General features: G+C 36.7%; 1 protein-coding gene across 2 annotated transcripts in view; it reads left to right on the top strand.

The window, feature by feature from the left end:
* LOC115223760 (protein kinase C-binding protein NELL1) overlaps positions 1–16,725 on the top strand; it is a 480,108-nt gene that overhangs the window by 297,343 nt on the left and 166,040 nt on the right. For both annotated transcript variants that reach the window (XM_036511173.1, XM_029794415.2), the window contains exon 4: positions 2,335–2,605. In XM_036511173.1, coding sequence (XP_036367066.1) covers positions 2,335–2,605 — 271 coding nt within the window. The remainder of the gene's footprint in view (positions 1–2,334; positions 2,606–16,725) is intronic.

Raw genomic sequence — 16,725 nt, 5'->3', positions numbered from 1 at the left:
CTGGAAGGAATTGTGCCAAATTTTGGCATTGTAAGCTACACCAATGCTAGAACGGGATGACACTGCATAGTGCCAAAGATCCCAGCAACAGCCTGGGTTTCAAGGGCCCACAGCTTTTTAATATTCTCCCAAAGAGTCTGAGGAACTTGCACAAAGTAGATGTAGCGGTTTTTAAATCAAAGCTGGACATCTTCCTGTCAAGAGTCCCAGATGAACCTACCTCACGGCAAGAGGTGCAAATGAGGGTAGCTATATCAAACTCCGTTCTTCACCAAGTGTCACATATTAGACGAGGTTCTTTGTAATAACAGTGTAGCACAAAACGGCGGTGCATCAGCATGGCTGCAGCTCTGAGTTGAAACTAGAGAAAAAAAAAATGTATACATATATATATATATATATATTGTGTGTGTGTGCAAGTACACACACACACACACCTGGTATCCACACATATTCTGTCTACCAAATTCATTCACAAGGCATTGGTCAGCCCAATGTTAAAGTAGAAAAGACTTGCTCAAAATGCTATGCAGTGGGACTGAACCTGAAACTATGTAGTTGCAAAGCAAGCCTCTTAACCACACTGCTATGTCTGCACCAATATATTTATTATGCACTGTGAATACATGCAACAGCTAAAATATTTAAGATTGCCTTCATTCAGTTTTAAATCTTATGCACTGTTATACAGATCAATGTTATACAAATCTCTGAACTCATAAGACTAGAAGGCCATGTACATTTGGACTTCACAATACTTTCATATGCTTGAAATATAGCCAAGTAAATACCAAAACTGAGAATGCCATCATCATCATCAGTAGCAGCACCTGCATCATTTATTGTCTGTTTTCTGTGTCAGCATGGGTTTTGTGATTCAGCAGCACCTGGTGAGCTACATGGCTGCATCATACTCCAGTATCAGCTTCGGCAGGGTTTCTACAGATGAGTCTTCTTCCTCACATCAACTGCTTTATAGGGTCTACTCTCACTCTTTTACTTATTTCAGTCATGCTGGAGCACCGCCTTTAGTCGAGCAAATCGACCTCAGGACTTATTCTTTGTAAGCCTAGTACTTATTCTATCGGTCTCTTTTACCAAACAGTTAAGTTACAGGAACATAAACACACCAGCATCGGTTGTCAAGCGATTGTAGTGGGGATAAACACAGACACACAAACATATACACACAAACATATACACACACATACATATACATATATACGACGGGCTTCTTTCAGTTTCCGTCTACCAAATCCATTCACAAGGCTTTGGTCGGCCCGAGGCTATAGTAGAAGACACTTGCCCAAGGTGCCATGCAGTGTGACTGAACCTGGAACCATGTGGTTAGTAAGCAAACTACTTACCACACAGCCACTCCTACACCTATTTGTGCTGGATTTTTTTTTTTGTGTGTCACTGGCACTAGTGAGGTTGCTAAGTAACTTGCAAACCAAAATAGAACAAGAAAAATGAAAAGATCCCTTGACTAAGTAAGAGTGTGCATTTGAGAATGGGGGATTTCCCCAGGGAGAGGTGACTTTATTATAGGTGTTCGAAAGGAAAGGGTTAAAGTATGATGGGGAGAAAAGCACTAGTGTCTTGCTATGGAGAAGGTGGATGGCTTCCTTGCATTATATGATGGTGGGTGGGAGTAACAGGAAAGACCATAGAGATGTTATTGATAGTGTGCCAGAGTGAATCCTTAAGGAGCAAGAGAGGATCTGATTGGTAGATTAAGAGTGGAATGGAAAAGTGTATGTATGAGGGGAGACTAAACTGATTAGAAGAGTTGTTGTTTGTTCCTTCTCGAGCCATGCCTGGCTCATAGGGCCGGTTTCTGGTTTCCTTGGCGTATAGGTTCCCCACCTGGATGGGACGCCAGTCTGTCACAGGTGAGCTGCAAGATACAGGAGGAAAGAGTGAGAGAAAGTTGTGGTGAAAGAGTCAGCAGAAGTTCGCCATTACCTTCTGCCGGAGCCGCATGGAGCTTAGGTGTTTCGCTCATAAACACACACATCGCCCAGTCTGAGATTCAAACCTGCAATCCCTCAACCGTGAGTCCGCAGCTCTAACTACTAGGCCATGTACCTCCACTTGATTAGATGAGAGTAGTGGTTAATGTAGTAAGTGATGAACAAGAGTGGAGGTGCTGCTTGATGGAAAGTATCTGTTTGGAAGGTGGGGGTAAGGTGAGTGTGATAGAAGTGATCCAAGGATGATAGATCAGGAAATAGGGGATGACTGTTTAGGTTGGTGAAAATTATTTCCATTGTGTTATTTCTACTTATAATGTTTTTTTTTTCTGCTCTTCTCTTTGCATTTGCCGGACAGGATTCTCGAAATTGAAAGTAGTGGCAGGAGGAACGAAGTGAGGTTTTATTACACACATGACCAAAAAATACAAATTGAAACATTCCCTTATAAACTTGCTGACAATCATTGGCACAAATTAGCACTAAGCCTAAGTGCAACAGACCTCACCTTATTTGTAGACTGTGAACAGATCTATAGACGAGTCATACTGACGTTGGACACAAATTTTAAAGCTGACAAAATATCACTGTTTTTAGGTCAACGTAACAGAGAATATGCACATTTTCGGGTAAGTTCAATAGTCATTTCATCAATCTTCAATACATATTTCTTTTTTCATTTTTCTGGTTCTTCGTTTTATTATGCCTTTTGCATTGAATTTTCCTTCCATTTTATATTGTTAAAATTTCTTTGTATTTGTATGTGTGTATAGCTAAAGTCAATATCTATTGACTATGCTTATCTATATATGAGTCATTTGTAATACAACTTTTATAAAAATGACAAAAGATTGCTTGACGAGTCATTCTGTGTTTCTTTTATAAGTATTATTTTTCCTTATATATATTCATAATGCAGCCGTCAGTTCAAATATCACCACTTCAAACAACTTTCTTTTCTTCTATGAAACTCCAGATCATATTTGTATTTCATTGTCTGTATATTTTGGACATTTTACCAGAGAAAAACACAAAAAAAAAAGATACTTGAAAAGAAAATATTAATCTAGATTACCCGAAGTTAATCTGAAAATGTTAGTCTATACAAAACCTAACCTTTCTTTGAACTGTCTTTGCATTCCAATCCATAAAGATCAAACAAGCTTTGTCTTTAGTATGTCTCCTCTCAAATGATATGTACATAAGCAGAATGCCAAAACCTTATTTATTCTAGTTCAGAATGCTGAAAACATTGTGCAGTGCTGTGGAATATATGAGGGCTTGTAAATGAAATTCCAAATCTCTTTTTCTTTCCACTTTTTTCTCATATTATCATCTCCCATCTTCAGAACTGAGAGAACACTTGTAAAATTTACAGTACTATCACCACTTTGAGAGTGGATTGTATTACATTGTGGTGCCCAATTACATCTAGGTGGACTGGGTTATTAAGAGCTATGTGTATTGACTATGAACCAAACACCTCTCTAATGACAATAGAAACAGCAAACTCATAATTTACTTCTTTGATGCCCTTTTCACTCTGTTAACGAGACTTAATTTATATCTATTCTTACACAATTCTTGTAATTGTGTGTGTCATGTGTTCACGTATCATCATCATTGCATGTGTGTATATATGTGTGTGTGTGTGTGTGTGTGTGTGTGTGTGTGTGTGCATATGTGTATACATGCATCATGAATCTAGGTACAGGTGTGACTGTGTGGTAAGAAGTTTGCTTCCTAACCACATGGTTCTCGGTTCAGTCTCACTGCTTTCCACCTTGAGCAAGTGACTTCTTGTACTATAGCCCCAGATGACCAAAGTCCTGCTAGTGGATTTGGTAAACAGAAACTGAATGAAGTCCATCATGTGTGTCTGTGTGTGTGTGTGTGTGTGTGTGTGTTACTGTCTCCTTACCTTGACATCATGTGAGAGTTGTAAATGAGTGTCACCATTATGAAAGTTGTATCCTTTGTTTTCAAGGTTCTGTGAAAATTTGTCTCTGGTCATGGACAAATATTACCTTTCTTGGAAGCAGGTGAGTGTTGACAATAGAAAAGGCATCCAGTTGTAGAAAATTCCACCTCAACAAATTCCATCTGACTTTTGCAAGCATGGAAAAGTGGACACTAAAATGACAACAGCAATGATTGTGTCTGTGTGTGTGCCTGCATGCGTGCGTGTGTGCGTGCGTGCGTGTGTGTATGTGTATATATACATTCATATATATGTGTATATATATATATATATATATATATAATATATTCAATACATACTATATAGATAATACACTGACCTCAGTTTCTTGAAGTGAATGCTGAAATACTTCATACACTCCTATCATCTCACAGACTAGAGACACAAAATACATATACCCACCAAAATAGCAGAAAATGTTATTGCTTCCATAGACCAAAACTTTGCTTTGGGATTACCAGCCTTTTCTAACAAATCCCTTGGTTCCAACCTTATTTGTACTATTATTTCGTTACAGTCTACAGATGTAATACGTTAACTATGGAATAAAATTGAAGACATTATCTGTTATAAATAGAACATATATGTGATATTGCTTGTAAGATGGTTAGTAAATATTTTTTATTAAATGTGTCATATATTAATGAAACATTTATCTAAGAATCCACAGCTAGATGGAGCAGCTATTGTATTTTGTTCACTGGGATTGTGGTACTGAGAATTCAAGTCCAGATCTTTTCGTTCTTTGATATAAAACTAACAATGTAACACAACATACAGAGATTTGTTAAAGCTTTACCAACATAGCTGTACTGCAGCAGAGTAATATCATAGATAAATTATGCTTTTGATTTTTTTCCATAGTTAAGATTGTTTACAGCTTGACATAATGATTAAAATAATAACTACACTCAAAATGAAACAGGTAGAAAGTGTATAACAAAAAATTTAGTTTTCAGTGATGTTCTTTCTTAAAGCTGCAGGTACCTCCACTACTACCTTTGTAGGTTTTACAGTCTCAAGAGCCAAATGCTTCTGAAAATGTACATCATCATCATCATCATTTAAGTCCTCCTTCCATGCTGGCATGGGTTGGATGGTTTGGCAGGAGCTGGCCAGGTAGAAGACTGCACCATTTTTCTGTGTCTGTTTTGGCATGATTTTTATGACTGGATGCCCTTCTACACCAACCACCCTGCAGAGTGGACTGGGTTATTTTTAAGTGGCACCAGCACTGACAGGGTCACTAAGAAACTTCACAAAACAAGAGTTTCAAGAATTTCTAAACAAAATAAATAATTAGGATCTTGAATTTGTTTTCCTAAAACTTTGTTCTGAAACCAGTGTTGAGACCAATATTGTTGGATTTTGGATAAGTTATAATTGATAAAGCCTATAAACACACTCACCAGTTGTTGCTTGTCTATATTTCACTTTTCTTTCTTTTTTTCCAAAATAGTTGATGTTTGTTTATGCCCCCCAAAATATTTGTACTGCAATAGTTTATAGCTTTTTCAATGGTTGTACATCTTTTCTTTTAAAAATAATCCAAAAACAAAACACACACACACATACACACATTTTGTACTAGCATATGTAAAAAAAAAAATTAAAACACCATACAGCTTGTATACTTGCTACTTTGGAGGTTGAACAATTGCAAAAATTCAGTTGTAAACTAGAAACTAAGCATTTGAAAAAAAATGTATATCCACTGAGAAAGCTACATAGAACTGCTTCAAAAAAAAAGAAAGAGAAGTAAAATATAGACAAGCAACAACTGTTGGGTTTGTATAAAGGCTTTATCACTTACATCTCTTCCCAAATATAACAAAAAAAATACATATTTTAGGAGCCCCAAGGAATTTCTAACAATCTGTTTTTTCAAAATAACAGCAGACTTTCCTTAGATGCTGCTAGTTTATTCATAACAGACAGGCTTTAAATTTTTTTTTTTCCAATGAGTTTTTGAATAATAAATGAAAATAAATCAGAATTATTCATGCAAGCAAGAATTTTCTATTTTGCATCTTGAAAAATTAGAAGCTTTTCAGCAAAAAAAAAAAGAAAAAATAGGAAGTGGGTAGGAAAAGATTTTAAAATTTCATTGTTCTGTAATACCATGCATTATGAATGGGTATTTAGGGTTAAAAAAAAAAAAAAAAACAACATTTACATCTATAATTGTTTAAGCTTACAGATTTGATATTTTCTGAAAGAAGATTTTCATAGGAAGAATTCAAAAGGAAAAGCTTTACATATTATTATTGACGAATCTTTTAATTTTTCATAATATGTTTCTTTCCACATATTATTTCTCTTCCATGGCTTTTTTTACAGCTTCCTGTTACTTTCCTATACAAATTCGTTGTCAGTTTAGTTTTAAACCAAACACAATATATTAACATGTTCCATTATTTCCAGATAATAATATTCATTGTTAGACAATCTTCTATAATTTCTTAGTTGGCACTTGTAATCCTTAGTCATATCTAATTTTCTGAACGGTGTTATGCAAATAAAGAAAATATTTCTTTTTTTTTTTAGAATAAAGTATTTAAACATGCATTTAATTTTTCAAGAAACAAAAACACATTGCAGTCTATGATGAATTTCTTTAACCCTTAAATGGTGAACATCATCAATTGACATTTCAAAAGTGTTACATGGATACAGCCGTCACCAGTTGATGTCTGAACATCTACTTCGTCAACTGTGCCTAAGCATAAGCAGCCATTATCGATGGGATTTATTCAGCAAAGAAATTTTTTTTTTAATTTCCTTCATCAGATGTTGTAGATGATGATTATGATTATGATGATGTTCTAGATAACAGAGAAGAATGTGATGCTTCAAATCAGTTTTGGATGGAAAAAGTACGCCTATTTTCTCCATTTGTACATTTAGTTGACAACAACAATGCAGAAATTTGAAATGAAGACCCGACAAATAACGTGAGTTCATGGCTGTTTCCTGCACCAGTTTCACATAGCCCCAGCCCATCCAAAGTACCTTGGATTGCAGAATGACCTGCTGTGCTTACCTTGGATCATAGGGTGACCTGCTGTGCTTGAGGAGAACTATTGAGTGAAATACATCAACATCAAAATAAAACATCAAAGGGAAATTGTAGTTGTGATACTTGTGCCGGTGGCACATAAAAAGCATCATCCGAACATGGCCAAGGCCAGTGCCACTTTGACTGGCTTCTGTGCCGGTGGCATGTAAAAAGCATCAACCAATCGTGGTGGCTGCCAGACTGCCCTGGCATGTGTGCCAGTGGCACATAAAAAGCACCCACTACACTCACGGAGTGGTTAGCATTAGGAAGGGCATCCATCTGTAGAAACACTACCAGATCAGACCGGAGCCTGGTGCAGCCATCTGGCTTCCCAGACCCCGGTCGAACCGTCCAACCCATGCTTGCATGGAAAAGGGACGTTAAACAATGATGATGATGATGATTGCATGCAAAGGAAAGTGAATATTTTACAATACGTTTTGATAATATAATTAAAAATTTTATAGTGCAAAAGATTAAGAATCAGTTAATTACTCTTTGTACTTATTTAAAGTGGAAATTAGTAATAAAATTATCCTTAAGAAAGGGAGATACTTTTTTGTTTTTTGCCTATTTGGCACACACTTTTATTCGATCCTTTCCTATTGTTTAAGAGTTAAAGTAAAGAAGTCATTGACCACTTTCTTAATAGTGCATAACTATCCCCTCCTCCAGCATGGCAGTACCATTTTGATGGTCTGTATGTGTGCATACAAACACACACATATATACATGCCCACACAAACATACATACATATCTATTATATAAAATCCGTCCTGTGTGTCTTCTAGGATCTCGAGCATCCTCCATTTGATATGTAGATACCGATGGTATCAGGGCGTGTATAAGGGTTGAAAAAATTACAAAAATCAATTCCAGGTGAGAATGCAATCAATAAAGCTGTGGGAACATACATTTGTAAAATTGTTTTTCTTGGAATAGAAAAAAGTCTATTTTTATTTCTTCTTTTGCTGGTGTCTCAAATTTAGGTTAAATCAGTGTTTCTCAAAGGGGAGGCCAATGGGACGGTCGGACAAGTTGTTTTGAGAAAATTTGGTTTAAATGTTTGACAACTCAGCACCATCCATTGGACGGGGTGGGGGCGTTATATATATATATATATGTATGTATATGTATGTGTATATATATATATATATATATATATATATACACTTTATAATTAGGGTACAGCAAAGATTTGCTTCACCACATATTGAAGTTTAGAAATAGCAGTCAAAAAATCTTAGCTATTCCTTCTACTTTAAAAGGGGCTCCCAGAAAAACCAAAGTACTTGAAAACAATCCATGCAGGCAAAAGGGAAAATAACGAATATCATCAATCTATGCACACAGCATACAGTGAAGAGTAAAACCATTTTCATCTGATTTGGTAGAACATAACTTAAAGAAGCCTCCCATCTATGTATTCTTTTCTTTTATTCGTTTACATGCTTCAGTCATCTGACTGTGGCCATGTTGAAGCACCACCTTAAAGGGTTTTAGTCAAAGAAAACAACCTCAGGACTTATTCCTTGTAAGCCTAGTGCCTATTCTATCAGTATCCTTTGCTGAACCACTAAGTTACGGGGAAGTAAACACAACATCAGTTGTCAAGCCATGTATCTCAAAGCAATATTTCAGGCTCTGTTTATGAATTTTCCCATCAGTATGTGTGTGTGTGTGTGCATGTGCGTGCATCCATACATGCATGTGTGTGTATTAATGAGGAAAAGTGTAATATTATCTGCCCTACTGGTCACATAAGCTTTGCTTTCCAGAGAAGTCAAGAGATTGATGAGGGAGTAGAACAGCAGTGAAATAGAGTGATTGAATGATGAGTGAATGCACAGCAGAGAGTTACCGACCAGGCCCAACCAGCATGAAGTTATAAAACAGTGAGAAATATAATAACACTACTCATTACTGGACTGGTGTGTATAACATAGTTATATACTGGACCATGTTATGTGTGTATAGGTCATGTCACTGTAACATAGCTGTATACCAGAGTGGTGAATGTGTGTGGAGTGGCATTCATATCAGTGTTACATGGTCATGTACTGGGCTGTAGGGGGCAATGGTCATATCATTGTAACAGTTATATATTAGACTGCTATATGTGTATGATAGGGTCATGTCATTGTGACATAATTAAATACAAGACTGCTAATTGTTGATCATGTTGTCAGTGTAATCTGGTTTATTTATAAATCAGACTGGTGTGGGAGTCATTACAAGACAAACTTATAATTACATATGTATATATTCAGCAATATTGAAAGCTTATTTTTTAAACTAGAAAAGGGCCCTTCCTGAAATATATTGTGAGAATTTATGATCTCTTTACATGACATACAAATTTATTTATATCTGCAAATTTTACTAATGCTTTTCCTGTTCAAAACATTTTCACAAGTTTGTCTCCTAAATGTCCATGCTTGTCTTCAGACTTATAATTAGCTTTTGTTTCACATGTTTTGAATAATATAAAGCTTTCTTTTCCTAGGTCTCAGGTTACACTGATAGTTGAAACAAAAACTTGGGAATGTGTATCATATATGATGTATAAACACCAGAGAAACATATTCTGTGCACAAAGCAGGCAAAGGCTTAAACTAATTTTTGCTGAGGTAGATCACCTGTGTTTTTCTCAGGTTCCAGGTTCCCAATTGTTATAAATCCATAATTATGAATTCTGACAACTATTAGTTTGAAAAGGTTCAAACAACAACAAAAAATTGTGTAGGTGTGACATGAATTTTTTTCTTTTTTTTTATAAATAGAGTGTTAGAAAAAAAAAGAAGTGGTTTTGAAATGTGATATAATTTTGGCATTCACTTTTTGTGTGAACTGATTAAATGTGCTGTTTACTAACCTCATGTTCCCATGAGATTTTTTGGATCAGTCTATATAAATCAAAAGCAGGTGTCAGTTTGCTTTCCTATTGTTTTATGTTATACTCCAACATATTGTTTTAGTTTTAGTTTTATTGTATTTCATTAAACCATTTCTCTGTTAAATGAGCAACAGAGAGAAGAGTTGCAAGAGTTGATATAATAAATGGTAATTTAGAAACAGACATGTTTATAATGGGAAATTTAAGGATTCCTGGCTTTCCCTGTTGGAAAGTTTTTCTTTAATTTTTTTTTTTTTTTACTTGTTTCAATCATTAAACTGTGAACATACTGGGACGGCACCTGGAAGGCTTTTAGCTGAACAAACCAACCCCAGTACTTCTTCCATCAGTCTCTTTTACTGAACCACTGAGCTACATTGGTTGCTAAGCGGTGATGAGGGGGTAAACACAAACACACACACACACACACAAACACACACACACACAAACACACACACACACACACAGAGAGGCTTCTTTCACTTTCCATCTACCAAATCAACTCACAAGGCTTTGGTTGGCTGATTGGCCTGGGGCTATAGTACAAGATGCTCGCCCTTGGTGCTGTACAGTGGAACTGAACCCAAGACTGCATGGTTGGGAAGTAAGCTTCTTAACTACAGGAATGTTTATTAAGTAGTAATGTTTATTTTAAACTTTTAAACATTGGTAACTGAAAGGAATAACAACAGGTTCAAAGAAATGCAGCTCTCAGAAAAGAAAAAATCACACAGGTAAGTCAAAGTGCTAAATGTTCAATGTAGAGCTGGGCTTGGTAAACTATTCTTAAAGGTGAGCTAGATTAAAAATATTTTTGTGTCTTTCTGGCTTAAGCAAACAAAAATATAAGACCATGATCACTCAAGGTTATAGGGACAGTTTTTATTTTGTTTTTAAACAGGTGCAGGCATGGTTGTGTGGTTAGAAGCTTGCTTTCCAACCACATGGTTCCAGGTTCAGCCTTACTGTGTGGCACATTTGGCAAGTGTCTTCTACTATAGCTTTGGGCTGACCAAAGCCTTGTGAGTGGATTTGGTAGGAGAAAACTGAAAGAAGCCTGTTGAATGTGTGTGTGTGTGTGTGCATGTTCCCCCCCCCATCACTTGACGACCAGTGTTGGTGTATTTACCGCCCTGTAACTTAGTGGTTCAGCAAAAAGACACTGAAGGAGTAAGTACCAGTCTTAACAAAAAAGTAAGTCTGGGGTTGATTCATTCAACTAAAAAAATTCTTCTAGGTGGTGCCCCAGCATGGCTGGATTATAATGACTGAAGCTAGTAAAAGATAAATACCTGTTGTAATGCAGGTATCATTACACATTTAACCCTTTATTGTTCAGATTTCTCTGTCAAATGTAATGCTTATTTATTCACATTGATATGAACTAGTCATGCATTACTTTGTAGCTTTGAGAGATTTCAATGATGTGATTGTTTGTTTAGAATAATAATGTAGGGTAAGCGTGAGAGGTTGGATCTGGCCAGTTGGAAAATAAAACATTGTAGCCATATATAAATAAAAATAAATGTGCCCTTTTAAAGCCTAGCCAGGCTCATGGGCCCAGTTTCCCAGTTTCTATGACGTATGTGTTCCCCAGCTGGACGAGACGCCAGTCCATCGCAGCGTTACACATTTTTGCCAGCTGAGTGGACTGAAGCAACGTGAAATGAAGTGTTTTGCTCAAGAACATGACGCGTCACCCAGTCCAGGAATTGAAACCACAATATTACGATCATGATGCTGACACCCTAACCACTAAGCCACATGCCTCCACATAGCCATATATGGCTGGTTTAAATGCTAAAGGGTTAATGACATAAGCATCAGTATGTTCCAAGCATCACACAGCATACTCTATCTATCCATCCACTCACTTGAAGTCAACTCTCGGTTACTTGATGGATCAGTGTTCTCCAGCCAGTTCTATCCTGGGTGGCTTCTTTCAGATTGGCTATGGCCATTCCCGTGTCACTCTTGATGGTGTCAAGCCAGCGGGTTCTTGGTCGGCCTCTTCCTCTCTTGCCACTGACCATTCCGAGCATGATGTCCTTCTCCAGGGATTATCTCTGTGTAATATGACCAAAATATGTCAATCTATGCACACAGCATACAGTGAAGAGTATAACCATTTTCATTTAGGCTGAATGGGGAGTGATGAGGTGGTGAACTCATTGTGACTTCACAATAAAAACAGTAACTGCCAGTTTACCTGCTTTGTTTTTTTTTTATTCAACAGACAAGTAAACATTTTTTTATCACTTCTTTCTTTCTTGGAGTCAATCAGTCATGGAAACAATATTGTGAGTGTGTGCGACACAGTTAGTCCTGAAGCTCCATTTATTTAGAGGAGTAAAGAAAAAATATTTACTGCTTAAAAATATTACACATTGCATAAATTTTGGTTTTTACCAAGTGAGGAAATACCATTTATTCTTTTACATAAATATATACATATTTACATGGAGTTAAATATATGTCCGGTCATAGAGTGACCAATGGTTTTGCACCCATAAAGTGCTTTGCTTTATAGAGGGCTTGTCTGACTTTAATGGCAGAAGGCATATGTCTTCTGTCATTTGAGTCTGACAAGTTGTCTACAAAGCTGAATACTTTATGGGTGCAAAAACATTGGTCACTCTATGATCAGACATATATCTAACTACATGTATAATGTATTTACGTTACTGGTCTATCTTTTAGATTGTGCTTTTTGTTGGATATATGTGGGTGTGTGTGTATATATATGAGGGAATGAACAAATAGAAAAAGTGACACTCGATACATTTGGAAAGTGTTACATATAAGTTTTAATAACAGTTCAATTCTTCTTCCAATATCTGATAAGATGGGTTTATTCTATATGTTCATGAAACTTTTTGTCATATGGAGCTGAATCAAACTGTTATATATATATATATGTGTGTGTGTATATATATATACATATATATATACATATACATACATATATATATATATTAAATTCAAATTACAATGAACATAAACAAACAAACGAAGTTTGCTTTAGAAGCGTTGAGATGTCTTAGAAAGTTAAAGAAGTGATTTTAAATTCTCAAACGCAGGATAATGCTAATAATATAGCTGAACAGGATAAGATGCCCCTATTTTGTAGAAAAAAGTGTTGGCAGCCAGCTATGAAACACTTCTGTGATTACGCATCGCGGTGCTCTGAACCATTAAGCTAATCCACCCACACCACAAATTCTTCCGCAAATTTAAAATATATAGAAATCTCGCTTTATGAGACGCTATCATACGTTAGATTCAAATTGTGATGAATGTAAACATTTTATCTGAAAGCACTTCAGTGAGGCTTTGAGTGAATCTTTGAAGCATTTTTTTCTGTTCACTTTATGTGCACATACCTTCTGCCAATTCACTGTAAAACTTTATTTTGGGTCATCATGTGTTATGTATGTATGTGTGTGTGTATATATGTGTGTGTGTGCAGGGTGTGATGGGTTAATTGTTACAATTTTATATTTTTAGTTTCAGGCATACGCATTGTTTGTTTTTGATTTTGTCGATTACACAGTATAGAAGGGTTAGTTGGGCACCGTCTGTGAGAAAAATGGCACCATGACACATTTCACTCTGCCAGAAATTTGGAAACAACATGCTATACTGCTTGGCATTTGTGCTGGAAGCTCCAGTATGAACATTTACCAAAAATGTTAAAAATCAAGCATCCAATCAACATTGTGATGTTTAGAGTGATCACTAGTGATGACAATGTTATGCCTCCATTCATCTTCCCACATGGCCTCAAACTCAACATGGAGGCTTACATCAAATGCCTGGAGGAGGTAGTGCTGCCCTGAGTCAAGAGGGTGGCTGCTGGAAGACCCTGTGTTGAGCAACAGGACTCTGCACCATGCCACACAAGCAGGAGAACCCAGTCATGGCTGTCAGACAATTGCTGCAACCACATTACCCCTAACATCTGGCCACCTAACTTCCCAGACTGCAACCCCTTTGGTTATTATGTGTGGGGTGCAGTTGAGCAAGAGATCAACAAAACTCCTTGTAACACCAAAGATGACTGAAGGCAAGGATTATGGCAGCATTCACCAACTTAAGCAAAGAGACCATCCAGAAGAGTTGCAGGAGATTCTGAAGTTGTCTAGAGGCCGTGGTTGAAGCCAATGGTGATTTTATTGAATGAATTTACTCTTTAGTATTTCAAGATATTTTTATGTAATTTTGGCAAATATATCTGTTAAAATGAGATGTCAGTGTTATTTTCAATTTTGTGTAATCTAGATGACAGTTTATTCACTGCACCCTGTATATATATGTGTGTGTAACATTGATTCATTTAAAGCCACTGCAAAAATTTTATTTTTGCTCTATCTTTTATACAAAATTCCATTGTGTATGGGTCATTGTTACTGTGATATAATCATATTCTAGGTTCATGTTGGTGTAACATAGTTATATATTCAACTATGTGTGAGTCATATCATTGTAACACAGTAACTTATTTGACTGATATTATGTGAGAAGTTACATTGTGATACAATGATATGATTTTCTGATTTGCTCCCTCTACGATATGCTTTCTAGTCCTACAAATTTAAAGTGCTGGAAAATAGAGGCAATTAGTCTGTGCAAAAGTGGAAAGGCTGGCATGTTGAGATATCATCATCATCACCATCATCATCATCGTTTAACGTCCGTTTTCCATGCAAGCATGGGTTGGACGGTTCAACCGGGGTCTGGGAAGCCAGGAGGCTGCACCAAGCACCAGTCTGATCTGGCAGTGTTTCTACAGCTGAATGCCCTTCCTAATGCCAACCACTTCGTGAGTGTAGTGGGTGCATTTTACGTGTACAATTGCCCACTAGGTCTGGAGTACAGATACAGATGGTGGCATAACCAAGTAGAGTATTGGCTGGTGCTGTAACAGAGAGGTAAAGCAAATTAACAATGGTGAAGGACCACAGATAGTGAAGCATGGGAAGATAAAGTTTTGCAAGGAAGGTGAATGCTGCAAGCTAGCCACTGTAAAGGAATGAGAAGGTCTGTGTTGATCTTGATGGTACAAATCACTTCCTACTTTTTACCGTCAAAAAATGCAACCTTGTCATATGGTGCAAAGATGGTAGAGCTGGCAATTTCCTCAGGAAAGACAAAAAATGAAGGCATTAGTTGAACTCTGTGAAAACTATTGGTGGGAAATAATATGCCTTCCTGTAGAGATAGATGTTAGAGAATTTGTCAAAACCAGGGTTCACTTTATACTCATGAGTGTTGGACTAGCTATGAAGGAGACAAAAGATGTTTCTAGAAAATTGTTGGAAGCCACTGAGAAAACAAGTTATTACATTTGACTATAGAAGGACAAGTGGTTGAGTAAGAACAAGTATTGAGAATGGTGGTCACATCTGGCCCAGAGTCACTCAACAAAGCTCATTCTGTTGTGGGACTTTTATCACCTACATCAGTGGGTGACCCCAGGCAGCTCTGGTACTACAGTGGAAGGGTCTTGCTTTACTACCTGATGAGATATTGACTCCTGCATTCAGAGACAGAGTACAGCAGTACCTTCAGCACACGTGTTTACCCTAAATACCAGGCACTTGTGTGAGTCATGTTGGTGTAATATATAATATATTGAATTGGTGGGTTAGTGTAATGTTGTTATCTATGAAGGTGTGCTGAAAATTTCCTGACTTTAAGGGTATCATGAAAAGCCTGATCAGAGGCCCAATTTTCCAAGTTCTTTTACAGGGCTTAGTAAAACTGAAGGACTGCTGCAGTAAGTGTGTGAATCCAAGAGGGGAATATGTTCAATAAAATCATAATTAACTGATCCCCCTGTATTGTCTTTTACCTAAAGCCAGGAACTTTTCAGCACACCCTCATACTAGATTGTTGTGGATCATGTCAGTATAATTTAATTATACATCTAAGGAGTTTATGACTCCTGTTACTGTGAGTTAATTGTAGAGCTAATTGTTGGATATGAATCATCTCGGTGTAACACAGTTATATACTGAACTGGTTTGTGGGTCACATCAGTATAAGTTACCATCTATGTCAGTACATAAGACAACTGGGTCTGTAACACAACCCCAAATATTGAAAACACAAAAGATTAGAGTCCCAAAAGTTTCAAATCTCTCTAAAATAAACTCCATATGCCATAAAATATATTTTCAAGATATCAGTATTTGGGATAATAACCCAAATCCATCAATCTAATCTAGTTACATACCAGGCAGCTGATGGGGGTAATATTAATTGTAGCCTAATTATTTACTGGATTGGTGTGACCTAGCAGTTTGTCATAAAAAGATGACATAGCCCTATAAAAATCTGCTATATGAAGTGGTATCAGTGTAACCTTATTTTATATATTGGGTTGTCCAGAAAGTTCGTGCCGATTTATAGTAGCTTACCTTTCGACTTATTTTAGAACATGGTTGTTTTCATAAAACAGGATTTGACTACACCTCCATTTAGAGAACAGTTTAAGCTATCTTTTCATGAAAGGAGGTTTATGTTCCTATAACCTGTGTTAATTCTGTATCCCTTTAAAATGGAAGATAAGAAAGTTCATTTTCGGCAATTGATGCTTCAGGAACCAGACAAAAATTGCTGAAGCTCGGCTGGGATGTTACCCCACCCTCCATATTCGCCAGATATTGCTCCTTTGGATTTCCAGTTATTCAGGTCTCTGCAGAATAGTCTTAATGGTAAAAATTTCAATTCCTTGGATGATGTAAAAAGATACCTTGATGAATTCTTTGCCATGAAACCACCTCAATTCTGGGAAGAGGGTATTTT

The sequence above is a fragment of the Octopus sinensis genome, linkage group LG2 (genome assembly GCF_006345805.1).
Source record: "Octopus sinensis linkage group LG2, ASM634580v1, whole genome shotgun sequence".
Lineage (NCBI taxonomy): Eukaryota > Metazoa > Mollusca > Cephalopoda > Octopoda > Octopodidae > Octopus > Octopus sinensis.
The sequence above is the reverse complement of the archived record's forward strand: the minus strand, read 5'-3'. Positions and strand labels throughout refer to the sequence as shown.